Raw genomic sequence first — 21,598 nt, forward strand, 5'->3', positions numbered from 1 at the left:
CCCAGGCTCACACAGCTCTATCACCAGATTGGAACTCACAAAGTTGAATCTTCTTGACTCTAGCCGTGGCACTCTACCTACAGTCCTACCTAGCTGCTTTTATACACGTGTGCTTATACACAAATACATTCATTCCCACTTCTACTCAATCTTCAGAGTGCTCCACCTCCTCACCAGCCTCTCTCAGAATGACAGTCTTGATGAGCCCCAGCCACAATCAGTTCACTGTCAGTTCAACTCATTCTCCTCACCGCTCCGCCTTCTCAGCATTCTTACCACCACAACCCTTCAGGCTGGCCCTCCCCTTTACGTGTAGTCATCCCCCAGTTAGTATATAAGGTTCTTGAAAATAAAAAAGCCTCTTCATTTCTAAAGGCAGCACTTAGTACAGTGCCTAGTTATAAAGCATTATTTTGTAAAGATTTTCAAGTTCTGCTATCTTACAAAGGTCTTTAGTACTTGAGTTCAGAATAAAAAATAAAAATTTTAAAAAATGAGAGACCCTTTCTCAAAAGCAGCTATGAATGGACAGAAGTGGTATAATAAAAGGGCTTTCATTTTTTGTCTAGTATTCGTCTTGACCTCATTTTCTCCCTTACACTCTCCCAAGTCCAATATTCTTTCCACACTACCACATGAAGTACTTAAAAATTAAGTTTTACCTTTGTAAAAACTTGTCTGGGCAGAGGCATAATTCATTGAGGGAGGGGACAGAACTAACCACTCAAACTGGCACCTCAGTCTGGTTGTTTAAGCGAACTTATATCCAGAGTGCAGGTTTTAGGGTGGATCATATATTCTTGGGAGGAACTTATCTAAAAAGTCCTTATTGAAAGTATAAGGCCTTAGAATTGTTCTGACCATTTATTTCACTCTAGTCATTATATATAGGGCATTCCAAAAAATCTTATTGTGGTTTTGTTTTAAAGCTTAAAAAACTTTTTGATCCTGGCATTTTCTTGGTATGCATATAACAATAAATATTTTTAAAAACCTAAAACTTTGCTCTGAATGAGGGGAGAAAATGAAGCTCAAAAATGAGGCTATCCCAACCTCCCGAATAAAAGGATATATGGAAGGTAATCATTGTTGATTGGTAGTTAATTCAGGGAACTTGGTGATAGACACACAAAATTTAACTGTGTAGTTGCTACCTGGACCATAGCTAAATACTAATAAAAATTAATCTTTGATATCTTACCAATTTTCCCTTTAAAAAGTGACAAAATCAGTGAGAAATGTAATCAAGCAATCCAGGTATGTTGGGATTGTTACAGGACCTAGGATCAGATCCTAGCTCTCACTAGTGAACCAATTACATTTATTACCCTCTCATCTTAACATTTAACAGCTCTGTGTGATTCTATGAACTTATAGTTTATAAGGCACATTCTGATATATAAATGTCACTTCCTTCACATTTTCCTGGCATATTGTGTTTGTAAATATATATACACATTTTATATATATATATATATATGTATATATATATATGACACTCCTAGACTGAACTGAGTTCCTTGAAGACATGAATTGCCACTCACCCTTTGATCTCCTTGAGAATCAAGATGGTTAATAAACATGAAACTCAACTTTATTTCCAGTAATTTACAGAACTCCTAAAAATTCAAGGGCAGATTATACCAAATGTAATGCACTATTACAATGCACAAGAAAAATTAGATGAGTAACTCAGAGAACCCTCAAGACTTGTATGACTGATTAAGAATTAAAAATGCTCCCTCAAGAATATACAAAACCATAGGACACTACGATTCCATGTAGAAGGGACTTTTGTTTAAGTTTGTCTAGTCTAACCCTTTTATTTTACAAAGCAAGCTGAGGTTCAGGAGTTGTTACTTGCCCACTTACACAGGCACTGAAACATTGTGACATCATTTTGCCTTCCGCATGACAATAGACCTGAAAACACCAAGACATCAGAACTGGCTTAAAAGCAACCATAAGTTTGGTTCAGAGTACCAGTGATGAAACAAATTTCTTTCTCCTCTAGGGAAGGTGGCACCACAACTAAAGCTCAGTGACAGAAGAAAAATTTTAAACTGTGACCATTAATCACCTACAATGCCATTTCCAGTTTCTTCAAAAGGTCACGTTTCAGGATATACTTTATTCTAAAACTTGGTCCCTTTCCCAACAAGGCTGATTCCTAGTAAGGGACTTGTCTATCCGAAATGGCAAGGACTTTAACTATAAATGCTTTAACACTAAATAGTTTTAGTAGTACTAGTAGTTTAGTACTAACTTGGTAGGCCTTTTAACCTGAAGATAATAACACTACTAGTTAAGACACACTTCACATTACACGTCCCTCATTTATCATGATACAGACAACTACATAAACATGCAACTTAACTTCCAGTGCTCCGGAATCCTTAATTTGTATTCTCGTGATGCCAATGAAGATACCAATGTTCTGAGAAACACTGCCAATTTTCCTGCATGAGTACTTCAAGGTACTTGACCTGAGATCACCTTTCTGTTTAAAATTCTCATGTAGAAAATCACACTTAATTTCAATCATTACTATGTTCTGCAATTTGAATGCGGTCTCATGACCTATGTGAGGTTATTAATATAGATAACTATGCTGCTGCTTGTGTAATTTTGGAGAAACAATTGGAGACAAGGTTATGAACAATGGACTTTTATTTAATCACTTCTGCATTTACAGCTGGAACTCTGGGAATTCAAAATTAACATCTTTGCCTGTCAGCTTCTTATAAACGCCAGAAAACGTTTCTACCTGCAAGGAAAAAAATGACAACATAACACTTTCATTCCATGTTTCAACAGTTTAATAAAGAATGATTCATAAAACTGAGTTGTGTGAGTCAGAGGAATATAGAGAACAATTCCCAGAAGAGTATTAACTGAAGGCAAACTTGTCATGAAACATTCTACACCCCATTATAATATTATATATACGCTCCCTATATAGGGTCCTATAACATATGGACATAACCATGACAGTCAACTCTGGGTGTTGAAACTGAAGAATTTCAAAAAGCCTCCTATTTGTAATATGAGACTCAAGTTTAAAACACTTCCACCTAATTCTTTCACCTGTCAAACTGGACAAGGCAAGGCACTCGCTGATGACATCTGCCATCACACAATGTGTTTTTATTTCTTGAGGATTCACCACCATGCTCAGAAAGCCAACTTTTCATCTTAGAAGCTGTGTCCTTAAAATACATGAGTGACAAGTAGAGTGCACAAGGACAAGGCTTCAGTTTCAAATTAATCACTTCAATGAAAATAATCTCTTCCTTGAAGTGCTCCCTTTTAAAGAGCAACCTCGTTGAGAAAACAGAAGTAAAAATACCATAAATCTAAGCCCACAACAAATGAAAACTTGACTATAAAATAAGGCAACTTTTTATTCAGAGAAAAATCAAACAGTCAATTCAAGGTTAAGTTAAACCAGTCTGGAGTTTGGCTTACAGTATAAAAAAAAGTTCATGCCCAAGGTATTTTAAGATAAAAGATTAACATCAAGTCAAACGAACCCTAACAAACTGACAGCTGACAGTACCATATTTTAATTGTAGTTCCTGATTCTATACGTTGCTACTGGATTCCTGTCTCTCAAATACCACAGCAAGCAAATGATCTGATCCTTCCCCATACAACTCCCAGATGTACAGTAGCAATTTTGGTCATGCTGAATTGTGTAATGGAGAGAACGTAGGATGAGAACCAACTAACTCTAATCTACGTTACCTTGTGCTCCACATTGTTCTGCTGTGCCTTATCCAAATGGACCTTTATGAGTCTGCTGCCATCTAGTTTCACACGGATTCTCTTGCCAACAATTTCACTTGGAAAGACAAGGTCTTCAAGGATTGCATCATGTACAGCAGTTAGAGTACGGCTAAAAGACAATAAAGTTATAATATCAATTGAACTCATTATGCCTTGGTGAACTGACATCCACACACATTAAAACAGTTAAATAATGAACCACAGTTTTTTCAATGGAGCAATCAATAGTAAGAAAATAATTTTACTGTAGAGAAACATTAAGGTGCAGGGACACTATATACTTGGCTGTACCAATGAAACATAAGCTTTAGCAAACTAAATTGTAAACACTTTAAGCCAGGACCCAAAGATAGACCACTCTAAATCTGGGGATGGTCACAAAGTGAATTTTTGATTGCAGCAATTAAAGAAGTTGTGATTTGTATTAGTGGATTGAGTTATATGTGACTCAAGTACTACAAACCCCAACAAGCCAGGTTCAACTTTTTAATCAGTCAGATTAAGTCATTACAACATACTAACTATCTTTATAAATTATAACAAAGGTGCATTATTTTTGCATCAAGTATGTATTTTACATCTCCATTTGTCATAATGTGATTTTAAGTCTTATTCTCAAGGCAGTTAAACTGTATGAAAAACACCTTTACCCACAAGTCCGTAAGATTTAACTGTATAAAGTACATTTGATAAAGACAGTTTCTTCCATATGTTTTATAGAATTATCATGCATGCAAGTGAATATGAGGCTTTCCCATTTAATACCCTATAAAATTTCTTTGTCATGTTCAAGTATTTCATACTCCGTTAACTTTCTCAGAACATACAGTCTAACAAAACCCAGTGACATTTAAACAGAAAACTATAGATTATAAAACTTAACTGACAAAAATCATGCCAGACCAATAAACAATAAAACTGTATTCCATCTAAGAGGGTGTTAATTTAGTGATGGATTTTTCCAGGTTTCCAAAGAATACAACCAAATCCTCACTTCCCTCCTATAGCACAAAGGGTATTTAAAAGGAAAGAAAAAAATCAACAATAAATATTTGAGGGGTTTTTTTGACTACCGCCTGAAAATCTATGTAAGCACTCTTACACAGGAAAATGCAAATCAATAAACAAAATCAGTCCTCCTATTCCACTCACTTAGACATGACCCTGAAAGTAAAAACTCATAGAATTTACCTTAATATCATATATTTAAAGCTATAAATAGGCCAATTAGTTCAAAAACCTTATTTTACAGGAAATGAGGCCCATAAAAGTTAAGTGAGTTGCCCAAAGTTACATGGATAAGGGGCAGGATGTGAACCCAAGTTCTCTTAACTCCAAACCCAGTCTTCTTCAGTACATTGCCTCCCCTTTTTTTCCTAAAAGTAATACCGCAAACGGCAGCTGACAGTAACATATTTTAATTGTAGTTCCTGATTCTATACGTTGCTACTGGATTCCTGTCTCTCAAATACCACAGCAAGCAAATGATCTGATCCTTCCTATACAACTTCCAGATGTTCAGTAGCAATTTTGTTCATGCTGAATTGTGTAACGGAGAGAACACAGGATGAGAACTCAAGGGACACTGGTTTGATTACTAGCTATGTGACTTAGGAAGAGCCACAAAAACCTCTCTGGGTCTTAGTCTCCTCACCTGTTACAATGTAGTAGATGGACTAGATGATTTCAAAGGATCCCTTCCAGTTTTAAATCTATGATCCTAGGCATATGAACTAAAAAGGCTCTCAGATTTATTATCACACTGACATCTCCAAACATCTTTCCCACATTTATTCCTCTCGCTCATTCCCACCTAACAGTCACCAAGAACATGTCCTCCTCTCTTTGACCATCAACCTAATTCAGACTTTTAGTGCCTCACAGTCCAAATATTATGGTCTTCTATTCCTCTAGTATCTCCTTCCCATTTTGCTTTTCTTCCACTACTCTTCCTAAAGCACATAGCTTAATACTAGTTTAAATTCCTTCAGTAGTTACCTATTACCTACAAGTTAAGTCCCATCTCCTCAGCCTGTTACTTAGTGTTCCATAATAAGGTCCCAACCAACTTGTCAATACTACTCACTGCCTAATACAAAACCTTTAATCACATGCCTTTCAATTATTTACCTTAATTCCATTTCCTCTGCCTGGTATGATCCCTACAGTAGGTACAGACTTATGTGTATGCCAGCAGCTCTCAATCAACATTTCAAATATGACTCGTATATGACTAATATCACTAGTAATAACAATTTCTAATTTCAAACTACCACAAGAAATAATAAATATGCTAGAAATCAAACAACCACTGAAATTAACCTGTAATCATGTTTCAAAGGCCCTGGCACCCTAAAGAAGTTAAATGTGGCTGGCACAAAACATAAATCATACAAAGATGCAGAGTTTAATGTTCTCCCAGTGCTGTGCAAAGACCATGTGCTTTGGAAACATCTGAAAAACTTCCAAAAGATTAGGTTCACCACAAATAACCATTCAAATTCAAAACTATTAATTGATTACCTTTTTAGGTATTTTTACAAAAATCTCTCACTAGTCTTCTAGCCATGAGTATCCAACCCATGTTAGACACCATCATCAGAATTAACTTTTTTAATATCTTTAATACTTCGATCACTTAGAACTCAATTCAAATTAAGTTAGATCAAAACCCAACTGTTACTCAAAGAAACCTTCCACTATCCAGCCAAGTATTTTTGCATGTCTCAAAGTTAACAGAAATGTGTACCATGAATTTACTCATTACCTATTCAATCTGCACTAGAATGAACTAGGTTCAATGATAAACTTTAGGCAAATGACATTATTTAATAGAGATCTCTTTATATACACATACACCACCTTCTGTATAAACCTACACAGTGCAGTCTCCATCCTTGTGACAATTTCCCAGTGGACATTTCCAAACATCCTGTAAGCATTTTAAATTGAACACATTTCAAGCAGGACTCATTTGCCCTATTTCTGTCAGTGATACCACCATCTTGCCAATCAACCAGTTTCACAAATTCAGTCACCTTTGATTCCTTACTTCACATATCCAATCAGTTGCTAAAGTCTTGTCAACCCTATCTCGAACTATAACATTCGTATCCATTTCTTTTAGTCACAATGACTACCATTCTCATCTACCACATTTTATACCCAAATTATTGCAGCAGCCTCCTACTTGGCCTGTCGCAAGCCCCTCTCCCCCAATATGCTCCACTCTTCAAGAGATATCCCCCAAGTACAAAGTTCTGATCACATTACTCTAGTGCTTAAAAAAAAAACTCCAGTGACTCCCTCTTGCTTTTAAAATAAAACCAACTCCTATTCTCCTTTCCAGGATTAATAAATATACAGTACTCCCCTCCTTCAATCACTTTATGTTCTAGCCAAATTGTGCTGTTTCTTACACAACTCTTATCTCCTGCAATCTTGACTTTGCAGACTGTCCCCCAAACCTAAAATGTGCTCCTTCCCTTTATTTCCACTCCCCAGAAACCCAAGAATCCTTCAAAACTTATCTAAGTGACACCACTTAGACGACACTTCCTCATCTTTTAGTAGTTTCTCTTCTGGCCAAATTATCTTGCATTTACTTTGTATAAAATTTTTTTATGTCTACATATTGGTTTCCACTGGTTTCTACCAGTTAAGTTTCCTGAGGGAATGCAGTTTTATTTTAGTCTTACCATGTTCAGTGCCTACCACAGCCACAGGTATACATCAAGTACTTAAGTGCTTGCTGACTAATCCAGTTACTACCAAATACCAAAGGAACCAGTTACTACCAAACAGCATGTGGATATTTTAGGTTTCTTACATGAGCAATTAAAAAAGAAAACTACTATAACATTTTCAAAACAAAGCCAAAATACAAAAATTAACATTTGTTTTGAATGGCCTAATTCTTATAGGAAAAATCCATTTTTGGGGGGAGAGAAAAGCAAATCTTTTAACTTTCATCCTGACAAAATGGACAGGATGCTAGAGCAACAAGATGCCCCAACATTGCTAAAATGTCCTTTTGGTATAAAGTAAATGAAGCACTCCTTTTCTATCCATGTCTCTTAAGAGTCAATAATGAAAAGTCCAACTAGGAAATTCTAAATTGGATCAAGCCAGGTTAGTGCAACACACTTTACCAGACCACAGCACACCTTAATACATTTAGGTTTTCTACAGCATATCTGCTACAGAGCAGTTACCTCAGTTAACTTTAGTTCTGACCTCACCTCACTGATGATTTTCACCATACTGATATAAAACTAGGTTTTTACAAAATACTCTAAAGGTATGTGTGAATTTCTTTCTTGTTTTCATTTCAAGATTTCACTTTTGATTTGAATACAAGAATCTAACAAAACACTTCATAAAACATAAGTAAATAAATGCCTTTCCAAAACTATTTCCCTTAACACCAAGCTTCAATTCCATGTTGAGTTCTCTTCATAATGCAACCTTACCATTAGATAACAAATTCCTTACTGCTTTTATTGTAGTCTCACCCTACTTTACTAACCTTTAGAACACTCTGCAATTGGCATTATGATTTTCCTCTCCAACCAGTCCCAACACAATCTTAAGTAATTCATACTCATTTGTCTAATACACTTACTTACTTCACAATTCTTAAGATCTCAACTGCAGTGACTTTTCCCACAAACACAATAACCTCACCTTAGAACAGTGTGGAAACACGGAAATAATTTTAAAATCAAAGGTTATCACTAGGGTTAAGTCACTTAACCCTCCTCATGTCTAAAATAAGTGATTAAACAAAATGATCTCCAATTTCTCTTCCAGCTCCAAACGTATGCTTTGTGATGCCCTGCTGCTTCATATTTACTGTGACCCTAACAATTCCTCCCAACTCCTCTCTATTCTATCTAGTAATAAATGTTAGATACTTTCTGACACCTCATCTTAGAATACGTTGCCCCCTTTAACCTTTCTAAGCCAGTTTCCAAATGTGGTTCACCCACCATCTACTTCTGTGTCTAGGCTGCCTATTATTATGGGAGAAAAATCACAAAACTAGGCTTGACTAGGATTTATGTCATAAATCCACCTGAGCCCTGAATGTTGCTCAGAAACCTTTCTCTCTTGTTACTGACTACCTTGTTCCTTCCTCATGGTTCCTCCCATAATCCTTCCAGCTGTGTCAACCTCACTTTTGTCTCCCAAGGTTCTAAATGCAGTAGTACCACAGGGCAGTGCTGGACTTAAGAGTCACAAAACCACTGGGGACAAATTCTAACTTTGACTTAATAAGACAAACAACCTCCTGGGACCTATTGTACAAAATGAAAAATCCATAAAGACTACCTCATAGGTCTGATTGTGAGGATTACTATGTAAAGGCCTTTGCAAAAGTACTGCATAAATGTTAACTATTATCTAGTAAGTTTATTACCTATGCCCCAATTTGCTTTTTTATAAATTAAAATATGGGAGTTAATAACACACTAGGTTATCTTAAAGGTGCTTTCCATCTCTACAATACTATTTAAATGGTGTCTGTTTCCCTAAACATACCAGGTTCTACCATTCCTATATAAAGAAAATTAAAACGTGTTTTGTGGTACCACATATGGGATTACTGTGTACTCACTTCATCCCACATTTTGGATATTGTTTTTAGTTTAAGCTGGCCAACAAGACAGAAAAAGAGAATAATGTAAGTATTAAATACAAAAATATAAAGACAATAAAAGGCAACAATAGGATTATAACTCAGGTTTCTATAGCATTTCAAGGGTTATAAACTATTTTCCTGACAACAATTTGGTAAGCAACATGGAAAATGGTAGCCTTTTTAAGAATCTGGCTTTCCCAAGGTCACAAAATTAATATCAACTGGAATTCAAATCTAGGTCTCCAGACTCCAGGTATTCTCTCCTTATAGCATCTCAAGCAAGAATCATTTACCATTACTACCTGAACATTTTAAAACCCTTTATAATTGATCACAAGCATTTTTAAGCAAATGAAAACTAGTTATGGAATGTGTTGGTATGAATGTACCTCACTCTAAAATGAAATTTTCTTAAACAGGAAAATAACATCCCTATAAACTGTGCTCTATTCAAGGTAAATTTCTGGAAGGGAGGTGGTAAGTGAATATACTCAGTACTTAAACCAGATAAAAATGGTCCTGTGTAAAATATCCTGAACATCTTTTTTTCCAAAGCCTGTAAATTTGGCTCTACTAAATTACCGTTTCTATCCAGTAAAATATTATAGTTCTATAACTCCTAAGGAGCTAATAAGATATACTCACCTCCTGGGACGCTTTTGCTTATTTTTTGTACGGCTTTTTCTTGTTGGCTTAGGAAGAATTCTCCTCTGTAACAAAGATTATAGTGCTTCGTTATTCAAGAAATAAAATATACTGTGGAAATTGGCAAAGTTTACTATCACCCCTAATTTTTTTTTTATATGCATGTACTATATAGGTACAAATCTGTTTCAAAGGGCAAAGAAATTCAGACCTTGTAAAATATGAATTTTTGAAAATACCAGATAAATCCAGAGCAACCCCATCTTATGATCTTTGGTTTGCAGTTTCACAGTACAGAACCCTCACATTTAAAAAAACCTTCAGGTTAACATAAAGTACAAACCATCTTTCCCAACCAGATACAAAAAACACTAGCAGAAAATAGTCGGTTTAAAAAGGAATGTCTAATTCCAAGAACTATGAAAAAATTTCCAAATTAAATAAATATGCATCTCTACCCCTGCTCCAAATCACAAGTCTAATAAACTTACTTCTACAATTTAAATTCTGAGATACTGTTTCAAAAATGTGGCTAATTAAAAATGTTTTCTTCAGTTACTTCATATTTGTATGTGATTTTCGCAGTGTTGCTTACAAAACAGAATCCCATCACTTACCTTTTCTCAATTTTATTTTCATCTGGGATATAGACCAACACTGCTAGGTCTTGTCTCTTTTAAAAATAGCCTTTTATAATCCCTTAAACCTTAGTTTTAAACCTGAGACCTGATCTTTGCTACCTCATTACTACCCCCAAGGTGACCTGTCAAAACCCAGGCTTCCAAACATACCACATATTCCTATTTAATCATTTTTCCAAAATAACATTCTTCACCATTCACAGGGATCAGTGCTTTTCAAACAATAGGCCCAGAATTCTCTAAATAATAGCCTATAACACCTTCAAGAACTTGACTTTTTCCCCTTGCTTGTCCAATAAAAGCAATTTTTAATCAATGCCATTTGTCTCTTAAGCTCTTTTGAAAAATTATGAAATACACTTTAATATTTCAAGAGATAACTCAAACGGGCAAATGACTTTCCCCTACACATCCCTAATCCAGAATGACTTCTCCCACATGCTTAAATGATACCATTTTAAAATTATTATCCTCAAAATCAACCTCACTAGAAAAATTTTAAAGATCTGATATGATAGTATTTACCTGAGCAATAAAGACCACATGTTTGCCACTGAATTTTTTCTCCAATTCACGAACCAGTCGTACTTGGATCTTCTGAAAAGATTTTAGCTGAGGAACTGGAACAAAAATGATGATAGCTTTTCTGCCACCACCAACTTCAATTTCCTAGTAATGAAAAAAATTAAATCATGTAGCTAATTTATCAACTCACTCCTCTGATTCAAAAACCAGCACAACTTACCTCAAAATTGTTTTAATATGCATCTCTGATTATTAACAAAATAGAACTTTTTCCAACCAGTTTAATAATCTTTCTTCTTCCAAAGGCTGTCTGTTTATACCTTCTGCTCATTTATCCATTGTGAAATAAATGAAAATTAACTTTTTATGTGAGTCTTTATTTTTACTTTTTACAAGAGTTGGCCATACATTCAGGACACACCTCCATTTAAACTACTTGTGTGCTGATGAACAAACAAGTCACTTGAATCCTGACACACCCCTTCCACATACCAGTAAAATGGAGATACTAATGAAACTACTTAACCTGAAAGGGTTGTCATGAGGAAAAAATAGTGTAATACATATATAGTTACACAAAGTGCTATATAAATGTCAATTTTCGGATATCATGTTTTTAATGTTATATTTACTCCAAGTTTCTCCAATCTCTTATTTTTCATTACATTGTATCTGTTGCAACTAAGTAGACTAACATAACAGAATACATCTCTTCTGGTTCTAGATTAATTACTATTTGTTTACAGTCATGAATCCTCCATTTGTGTGTATACACACACACACACACACACACACACACATAATTCCATTTTCTTTTTGTTTATGTCTACCATCCATCAACACTGAACTTTTTTATGTATTGCAGAATTAGTAGTAGTTGAGGAAAACACAGTGTAAGTTCATAGTGACTAGCCATTTTACCTCCACTTGATATTAAAAAAATAAAAAACAACAGATTGTGCTAGACCAGATTCTTAACTTTCATTTCTAAGACTGACATTCATTTTTATGGCAACATACTTAAGTTTCCACAGTACCTTTTCTCTGCCACTAACATGAGACAAATTGTCAAAGTCTAGTAGATCCAACTAAAAAAACCTTTAAATCCAAGTCTCAACCATGTCAGTGACTAGTTGACATGCACCTAACATCCTACTAGTCATAGCTACATACGGCTGTAAAACCACTAAATCAATATGCACTGTGAATTTTCTCTTCCCAAAATATTTCTAAACATTTATTAAGCAAGTGTCTATGATGTGCCTACAACTGAACTAAGTGCTAGGGATATGCAGGCAAAAGACATACCTGTTCAAGGACCTCAGTCTAATCAAGTTAAATAACACTCACAACAAACTATGTACAGACTGTTCAGGATAAATCTGAAATAATCAACAGAAGGAAGGCATAAGAATTAGGAAGGATCAACAAAGGCTTCTTGTAGAAAGTATAATTTTAGGTGGAACCTGTACAAGGCCAGGGAAGCTAGGAGGGACAGCAATCCAGGCATATTAGATGCCTGAGAGTTGGGAAATGAGTGTCTTATTTGGGTGAACAGGTCATTGTCAATGGACTAAAGAGTACGGGGCGGGGTGGGGGGGGGGTGTAGAAGATTACAAAGGTAGGGAGAAGAATCAAGCTATGAAGGACTCTGAACAAATAGGATTTTGTATTTGATACTGAAGATGATGGCAAGCCACTGGAGTTTACTGAGCAGGGCAGTGACATGATCAGATATGTAGATGGATTTGAATGGGGAAAGAATTGTGACCAGGAGACCAAACAGTAGGCTACTATTGAAGTGTAAGATGATGAGGGTCTCCACCAGGGTAGTGTCAGGGTAGCATAAGTGAGATGTTACAAGGATGAATACACAGGCTTTGGCAAGAGATTGGATATGGAGGATGAGAAACTAAGGAATCAAAGAAGACCCTTAGGTTTTCCAGACTGGGTGACTAGAAGATGGTGGCACTCTCTCCAAGGTAAAGAAACAAACTGGCAAAGGAGAGGGTTTGCATTTTGATTGGGCCCCAAACCCTCTCCTCTTCCATTCTCCTGAACCTGAGTAGAAATCCACTTTCATTTAACAAGGGGGGGAAGGAAGCTCCTAGAAAGACTAAACAAAAGTGATCTGAGATTTACAATGGCCCAAAATGGACAACAAAATGAATTTTACATTTTCTTGCTAGAACTCATGAGTTTTCAACACCAATACTCCCATTTCCTATAATCTGGATGTATTTCATCCTACTTACTGATATAGCTCTATCTCTTCAAAAATGTTCACAAAATTTTTCTAAGTTACAACCTGATAATTGATTAAGTTAGTAGTAAAAGAGCTCCAGTTACTCCTTGGGACAAATTTATAAGTATATACTCATCCCCCAAACAACAAAGAAAATTAAAGTTTCTTTTTTACCTTAGCTGCTGTGATATTCAGTTCTCTTAACTGAGCCTTTAAATCAGAGTTCATCTCCAACTCCAATAAAGCCTGAAAAAAAAAAGGGAGATTATTAAATACAAATCTCATTATTTTGCTACAAGGTGAGAGAGTTTGAAAACAAGGATTCCCTCTCTCTTTCCAGACACCAAAAAGTTATCATGAACTGTGCACAAACTTAATACAAGCAGAATCTGAATCAAGGTATTAGCCCTCAGAGCTTTTCTTTCCCTCTTTGCACTGAAACCAGCTCCATGTGTCCTGATCATTACCAGCCAGGACCCTGGGTTTGGAGATAGAACTAGATGGCTCAAGCACCCCATGCTACACACTACCTGTACCCCTCGGAGGGCCTCAGTTTCCTTACCTGTAAAATGAGGAGCTTCCTTTCTGTAAGGTCTCAGCTCAAATCCCACATTCTGCAACAAGTCTTACACACCTCCCCTTAAAGCTAGTAGTTCCCTCTGTAGCGATCTCCAACCCACCCTCTATTCCTAGAGGGCATGGACTAAGTGAGGCAATCCACTTAGAGGGCTGGCACATAAAAGCTGCGATGCCTGCAGACTTGACCCTAACTTTTTTCCCTTCTCTGAGGCCCGATTGTCAGTGGCACAGCAGGAAGCCCCCTGGATTTGCCATCAGTCCACCAAGTACTAATTAAGTGCTTACTATGAACGACAGAGGTACTGGGAAACCCAGAGGCCGTTCAAGCCTCGGCCTGCCCCCTTCCCCTGTTTCTGAGATTCTTTTTGGTAAGTAGGGTTAATCCTCCAGCTCTGTATCCAGTCAGGGATCCTATGCCCCAAGGGGACGAGGGGATCACCTGCCAGGGACCCCAAACGAACCCACCTGTGAAATGCCAGACTCGAACTCGTCTGGTTTCTCGCCATTGGGCTTCACGATCTTGGCGCTGGAGCTGAACATGGCACCGCCTGTAAAGCACGACACACACCGCCTTTAAGACGTGAGCGCGGCCCTCTCCCTCCCGCCGCCCCTTCCCCCACACCACGCCGCCACGCGGGACACCGAGCGGGCGGGGCGCAACTGCCCCGAGCGCGAGCGCCCAACCCCCCCTCCGCCCCCGCCGGGGCTGCCACCGGCCTGCAAAGTCTCCCGGCGAGGCCATCCGCGGCCCGAAACGGGGCAATCCGTTGTATCCCCATCCCAGCAGACGGCCCCACCGCTTTAATGCCAACTTCGGAGCGGTATTCAAGGAAGTAAGAGCCAAGAGAGAAGACCTAGGCCCGGGAAGCAGAACACCGCTCACCCACCTCGATGAGCGCCGGCCTGGGAAGAGGGAGAGCTCTCGCGAGAGCACCACAAATCTCGTCTACAGGAAGAAGGACCGGGGCGAGGGGCGGGGCGAACGGGAACTGGAGCATTAAACCGGAAGGGAACCACTGACACTATCCAGGGTGCCCAGATGGGCACAGGAAGTAATGAGGGTGAGAGGAGAAATGCTCATTTACTAATAGATCTGTTAGGAACGGTGTCCTTCTTAGTACTCCGCGTTTGTGTAGCCAAGAGGTTCCCTCTGCCTACCTGGAAATGGTGATTGTTTGAGCTGGAGCTCCCAGGGCCCCACTAAGGGTTGGAGCCCGGTACAGCCTCCATTCTTGGCGTATTTCCTTCCGTGTTGTGCTTTTTTTTTTTACCCCCCCTTTCCTTCGAAGCCCGGGACGTATGGTTCCGGCTCTTGTTCCGCTTCTTTAGGTTCCTCTTCCCACCCCTGCCAGGTGCATGTGGACCGCCTGCTCCCTGGACAAGATCATGGAAAAAACATAATAGCAATTGGCATTTGTATACGACGTTAAGGTCATAAAAGGCACTTTCTTAATGACCCTGCGAGGAAAGTGGTAAAGATTGTTCATTGCATTTTATAATCAAAGACAGTGAGACCTAGAGTTCGTAGGATCTTAGACCCGAAAGGGACCTTCAGAGATAATCTCCTCAAATTTTCTGTTTACACCGAAGGGCAGTGACTTCCACAGCAGGGGATTGGAATCCAGGTGGTAAACAAGCATGTATTAAGTGCCTACTGTGTACCAGGTACCATGCTAAGCCCTGGGGATGTGAAAACCGGAAAGGAAACAATTGATGAAAACTCTAGGGACGGGACGGGAAAACCCCTCTGGAATGCCGGTTGGCACCTCCTCCGCAAAGCGCCCAGGGGGGGACCTAGAACCCTGAGCGGAACGGACTCGGGTCATGCCGCCCCTAAGAGTCGGGGGCAGGGCTCTTCCCCTCCCAAAGTAAACCAGGTCGTTGATAGAAAGGTGGGAGGATGTAGACAAGATTGGGGGAGGGGGAGAGGTTGGCATAGGGGAGAAACAGCACCAGGAAAGGCCATTCAGCTGGGCTCTGAAGGAAATTAGAGATCTGAGAAGGGGAGGAAGGGAGCAAACGGTTATTAGAGAGCGCACTGTGTGCTCGCACAGTGCTAGGTTCTTTACAAACAATAGCTACCCATCCTACAGCACTTCACACGGGCCAGGCACTTTCCTGTTATCTTATTGGATCCTCACAACCCCGGCAGGTAGCGCTGTTACTGTCTCCATTTTACACATAAGGACATTAAGGCAGACAGGTTAAATGACTTGCCCTGGATTACATAGCTAGAAGGTGTTTGAGGGTGAGATCTGAATTGAATTGAGATTAGATCTTCCTGCCTGCCTCCAGTTGACTACCTGATTCATAGAGTAAGCATTAATAAATGCTTGCTCCCTCCCTTCTGTACTTTTATCCAAGTCACTGGTCACAATATGGTCATCTAATCCAAACCATGCCTGAGAAAGGATCCCTCTAAATAACCCTGACAAGAAGCGGGGTGGAATAGGGGTTAAGCCTTGGAGGCAAGAACCCTGTGGCAAGCCTACCTCTGGCACTTTCTCTCTATGTAACATTGTCAATTAATCTCTCTAAACCTTAGTTTGTTTATTTGTTTCATAAAATGAGGATAACTATACCTGTATTACCTATTTCACAAAGTTACTGTGATACTCAAAAGAGGCAGGGTATCTAAAGTGCTTTGCAAACTTAAACCCACAAAACTTTATCTTCTTAGTATCGCATTCATCCATCCATTGCTTGAAGAATTCACTGGAGTATTCCACTAGCTTCTGAGATAATTTATTTCAACTTTGGGATAACTCTCATTGTCAGGAGGTTGTTTTTTTTTTTTCTTACATCAATTTTAAATCTTTCTGTACTCTCTACCCTCCACTTTGGGACTAAGCAGAAAAAGTCTATGTACCTCTTCCATGTACCAAGCCTTCAATTGCTTGAAGATTGCTATCATACTCTCCCTGAGTCTTCTCTGGGTTAAACACATTGAGTTCCTTCAACATACCCTCATATGGCATTGTCTTCACCATCCTAGGACCCCCTGGACCTCCTCCAACTTATCAATATTCATCCTAAAACATAGCTCCCAAATTTAGTATAGTACACCAGATGTTGTCTCACCAAGGCAGAATAAAACAGGACAATCAACTACTTCCTTAGTCAAAAAGCATTTATTAATCATTTACTATATGACAGGTATTGTGTTAATCACTGATGATAACAAAGAAACGTAAAAACAGTCCTGGTCCTCAGGGGGCTCTCATTGTAATAGAGGAGACTGTTAATAGACATATGGGATGCATGTCACAGAAGTAGATAGAAGGAAGGTATTTTTCTTAGAGAAGATGGCATTAGCAGTTAGACTGAAAAAGACCTTCAGAAAGTGAAATTTGATCTGAGTGTTGAAGGAAGCCAGGGAAACTAAGAGACAGAGAGAAGAGAGAGCATTCTAGACCCAGCTATAAGCAGAGTCATATTCAAGGAATAGGATGTAAACTGAGCCCCCAAAACCCATTGGTATGGGGCTTTGTCACTAGTGGTGATTAATGCCCCAAGCTAACTTGAGGGGCAGGACATAATGAGATTGAGAAAGAAGAGAGGTCCGGTCTCTTCAGGTTTTTATGGTTTTTAGCTTCAAGAGAGAAGACATGTGATGCCAGCCTCTCTTCAGCCCTTCTGAAGGCAGAAAGGCCCTGGGAGAAGCTGACGTGAAAAGCACTGGGAGCCTCTTATCATGGAAGATTTGGGGCATTTCCCCTTTGGGTGAGATCTAGGACTCTTAGTTGAGCTGTTATTTCACTTCCAGAGGGAAAGCTCATTTATTCTGTATTGTTTGTACACATTCTCATATGTATACTTTCTCTGACTTCTAGATCTCTCTGGGGAATCAGAGTGATCAATCGCTGTGTCCTCTCCTGCTTCCCCTCCTGAAAGGAATTAAAGTCTCCCTTGGAGAAAAGTGGATGGAGGAGAGTCTAAAGATGTCTACTCTTGCCTCCCTGGGAGAGCCACATCAAGGTAATAATACTACATGTAAGTAGGCTACTATATCGATATTCTATAATCTGTGAGGGGGATTAAAGCATAAGAAGACTAAAAGAGTAGGAAGGGGCCAGATTAGGATGAGATGTAAGTGCTAAAACAGAGGAACTTGTGTCTATTGGAAGTAACAGAAAATCACTGGAGTTTATTGAATAGGGGGGATGATATAGTCAGACTGATGCTTTAGGAAAATAACTTTGTAGCTGAGTGAAGGAAGGATTGGAGTAGAAAAAGACGTGAAAGTAGGGAGACCAATGAGAAGCCTGTTGCAATAGTCTGAGTTATAAGTAATAAGGTCCTGTTATGGCTGTGAGAGCTGAGACAAGAGAACACATAGGGGAGATGTTATGAAGTAGAAACAGCAGGATTTGGCTACTGATTGATTGTGCTTGTCTTTTCAGGCACATCTGTGTCTTCGTGATCCCATATCGGGTTTTCTTGGCAAAGATATTGGAGTGGTTTGCCATTTGCTTTTCTAGCTCATTTTTATAAATGAAGAAACTAAGGCAAACAGGGTTAAGTGACTTGCCCAGGGTCACCCAGCTAGGAAGTATTTGAGGTCATATTTGAACTCAGGTCTTCCTGACACCTGGCCCAGCTGCCCCTAATTCTTGGGTAGTAAGTAGCAAAGAAGAGAAATGAGGCTTGGATCCTCTAACTCCAAGGTCATTTTTCAGACAGATCATTTTTCTTTTAGCTACACCAAAATTCGATTTATTTAATTTAAATAGTTATAATTGGCCTTGTTGCTATTTAAAGTTAATTTAAAATAAGTTAATTTGTTTAAGCTCCTAGTTAAATACAAGACACTGTGCAAAGCTGATAGGGATGTGGAGGCAAAATACTGCTTGTTCCCCTCAATGAAGAGTGTCCAAGGCACACACAGAGGAGTCAAGAGTGCTAACAATTGGAGGGCCTAGGAAAGGCTTCACAGAGGTGATAGCACATGGGGTGAACTTTGAATAAGCATTCAAAGAAGTAGGAGAAAGTAAATTCCAGATATGGAGATGTATTGTTCAGGCTTACAGAGGTGGAAAAGAGACTGTTAATCCCCAAAATGGGGATCTGTGTTGTTTGATTCTTCTTATTTGTTACAAGAGATTTTTGTTGTTTTTTCCCCACGGGAGGAGGGACTAAAAAAAAAAGGTATCTGTATTTCATTATTAGGAAGGAAACTTTCCCTAATAAGGAAGGTTTTGAGAAAGTTTTTAATTGTTAATTTAAAAAAAGAAAGGGAATATCAATAGGTAATGATACAGTTTGACTATTAAATAAGACTAGGAAATAGTTTGGAGTAAGATTGTGAAGGGTTTTGCTTATCAAGGAGGAGTACTGTAGTTTAATTTTGTCCTAGGGGCAATAGGGAGCCAATGAAGGTTTTGGAGTAGAGAAGTGATACGATCAAACTTGTGCTACAGGAGGATTATTTTGGCACCTGTGGAAGATAGATGAGAGAATTAGAATCAAAATCAGGAAGACTATTTAGTTATGAGGCATGAGGGTTTGAAGTAGGTCACATGATTGGGAGAAAGGAAGTACTATAGAAGTAGAATCAGTTACTTAACAGCTGATTGGATATAAAGAGTGAGAGAGGAAGAATTAGGGAGGATTCTGAGGAAAGGAACAGCAGAAGTAGAGATTTGTGGAGAGGTAGATCGGGGGAAAGTAAGGTTCGTTCATGTAGAGCATATTGAACGATACAGCTTAAGAGATGCTACGGGGACATATAGAATATGTACATATATGGTAAGCTCTTGATGCGGAACTAGAGGAAAGGATCATACTTTATCTAAACTTTGCATTGCTCCCGGCACCTTGCACAGTGTTCTACACGTAGCAGGTGTTTAACCAGTGCTTATTTTATGGTATGATTTTTCCTGATGTAAGGAGTATTTCTTTGTTTCCACTCCTGAGTTCTGAAAACTTCTGGAGGAAGTCACATAACTAAGTTGACTGAGTGCACTACAAATTCATATTATCCGACCTCAGCTAGCCCTCATTCATCGACCTTTCCCACACTCTTTCTCTCAGCATGTTACCTTACCTCTTACTTCACTAAGAAAAATGATATCTGATATTATAGAGTCCCTTATTTACACTCTTCTACATGTCAGTATCTCTTCACATCTTAGTCCATCCTGTTAGGTTGAGGAAGCCCTTCTTCTTGGCAAAGTTAAGCTCTCTGTCTCCTTGATCCCATCTTCTTTCCTCCTCCACGCTGACCATTCTTCCTCTGTCTGCTCCCCAACTCCAATCACTCTATTGGTTCTTTCTTCACTACCTAGAAAGATGCTTAGGTTACCCCTGTGCTTAAAAAAAACCTCTTCACTCCATCCTCCTATACACCCAAGTTAACATTCTATATTTTTTCCCTTTCACTGCCAAACTTCTAGAAAGAGTGATCTGTACTAACAGCCCCTACTTCCTTACCATCCACTCACTTTTTCAATTCTTTATAATCTGATTTCTGACTCAATCAGTCACTTCACTAAAACTAGTCAAAGATTACCAATGATTTCTTTTTTAAAATCATGTTACTTTGAGGCTTTTTATATTAACATGTTACCATATGTTAACATCTGTATATTATATAGGACACTTCTCTGGGCCTCAGATTCTTCATCTATAAGATAGTTGCATTATATATAGTGGAAAGAACATTGAGCCTAAAATTTAAGAGATATAGATTCAATATGACAGCATGGAATAGCAGAATGGGCATTTGAATTTAAATAATTAGACCAAGCTGATTTGAACCCTGGCTCTACTACCTATTCTCTTTGTAACCTTGTACAATTGTATCCTTGGACAATTTATCTAAATTTTTCATTGCCTTTGTAAAACTTCCCCTCCCTGGCCCTCAGTTATTTATAAAATGAGGTGATTCCAAAGGTCCATTTTGTCACCAAATCCTGCGATCCTATGAATGTCTGTCATTTACTAGCTCTGAGCTCCCATTTCCTAATCTGTAATCTGGGTATTACAGCATTCTGTGATTCTTCTTGGGGTTTTTGTGATGTGCTTTGTAAACTCTAAAGCACTGTATAAATGTGAGTTTACCTACCAAGATGGAAAGGCTTTGAATAGTTTTAAGAGCTGTTAAGGGGTCCCCGAAATTTGTCTTTTTGAGTTGCCACATTTTCCAGAGACACTGGACCCAGAGCATGTAGGAAGCCCTGAATGTGTCAAGGACAAACCCTGCCCCGCCCCCCCCAGTTGACATAATTTGTGGTTTATGCCCCAACCTGGATTCCCTGTGTGTCTTTGGAAGGCAAGACAGGCTCCAAACAGTTTGTGCCAGGCTGGGAAAAAATGGCTTGTGCAACTGGGTATTTTGAAGATAAACAGACCCTACTATCTTCGCTATTTCCCAAGGGAAGAGAATTGGGCTTTTGCCACCACCTTGTTCTTCCTTTTCAGGAGTTACTACATCTTTCCTCTCCCATGCCCAGGCCCCTTCCGGTTTTCTCCTCCTCCTTTTGTTGTACTGTCATAAATATGCAAACTTCTATAAGGACTATGAACTCT

At 38.7% G+C, this 21,598-nt stretch overlaps 1 protein-coding gene across 4 annotated transcripts; it reads right to left on the reverse strand.

Annotated features, from left to right (window-relative positions):
• Nucleotides 1-2,652: 2,652 nt before the first annotated feature.
• Nucleotides 2,653-15,327, reverse strand: RPS7 (ribosomal protein S7). 4 transcript variants are annotated; one of them, XM_072634313.1, is made up of 7 exons: nt 15,227-15,327; nt 14,534-14,616; nt 13,664-13,735; nt 11,245-11,388; nt 10,079-10,143; nt 3,748-3,898; nt 2,653-2,767 (listed from the first exon to the last, which is right to left on the reverse strand). In XM_072634313.1, the coding sequence occupies exons 2-7, from the start codon at nt 14,606-14,608 to the stop codon at nt 2,690-2,692; spliced, it is 585 nt and encodes a 194-aa protein (XP_072490414.1). In that variant the 5' UTR covers nt 14,609-14,616; nt 15,227-15,327; the 3' UTR covers nt 2,653-2,689. The 4 variants fall into 4 exon arrangements, with proteins under 4 accessions (XP_072490414.1, XP_072490413.1, XP_072490411.1 ...); XM_072634312.1 differs by having other exon boundaries at nt 14,956-15,314; XM_072634310.1 differs by lacking the exon at nt 15,227-15,327 and adding an exon at nt 14,952-15,081.
• Between the last annotated feature and the right edge of the window lie 6,271 nt (nt 15,328-21,598).

Source organism: Notamacropus eugenii, chromosome 1 (genome assembly GCF_028372415.1).
Source record: "Notamacropus eugenii isolate mMacEug1 chromosome 1, mMacEug1.pri_v2, whole genome shotgun sequence".
Lineage (NCBI taxonomy): Eukaryota > Metazoa > Chordata > Mammalia > Diprotodontia > Macropodidae > Notamacropus > Notamacropus eugenii.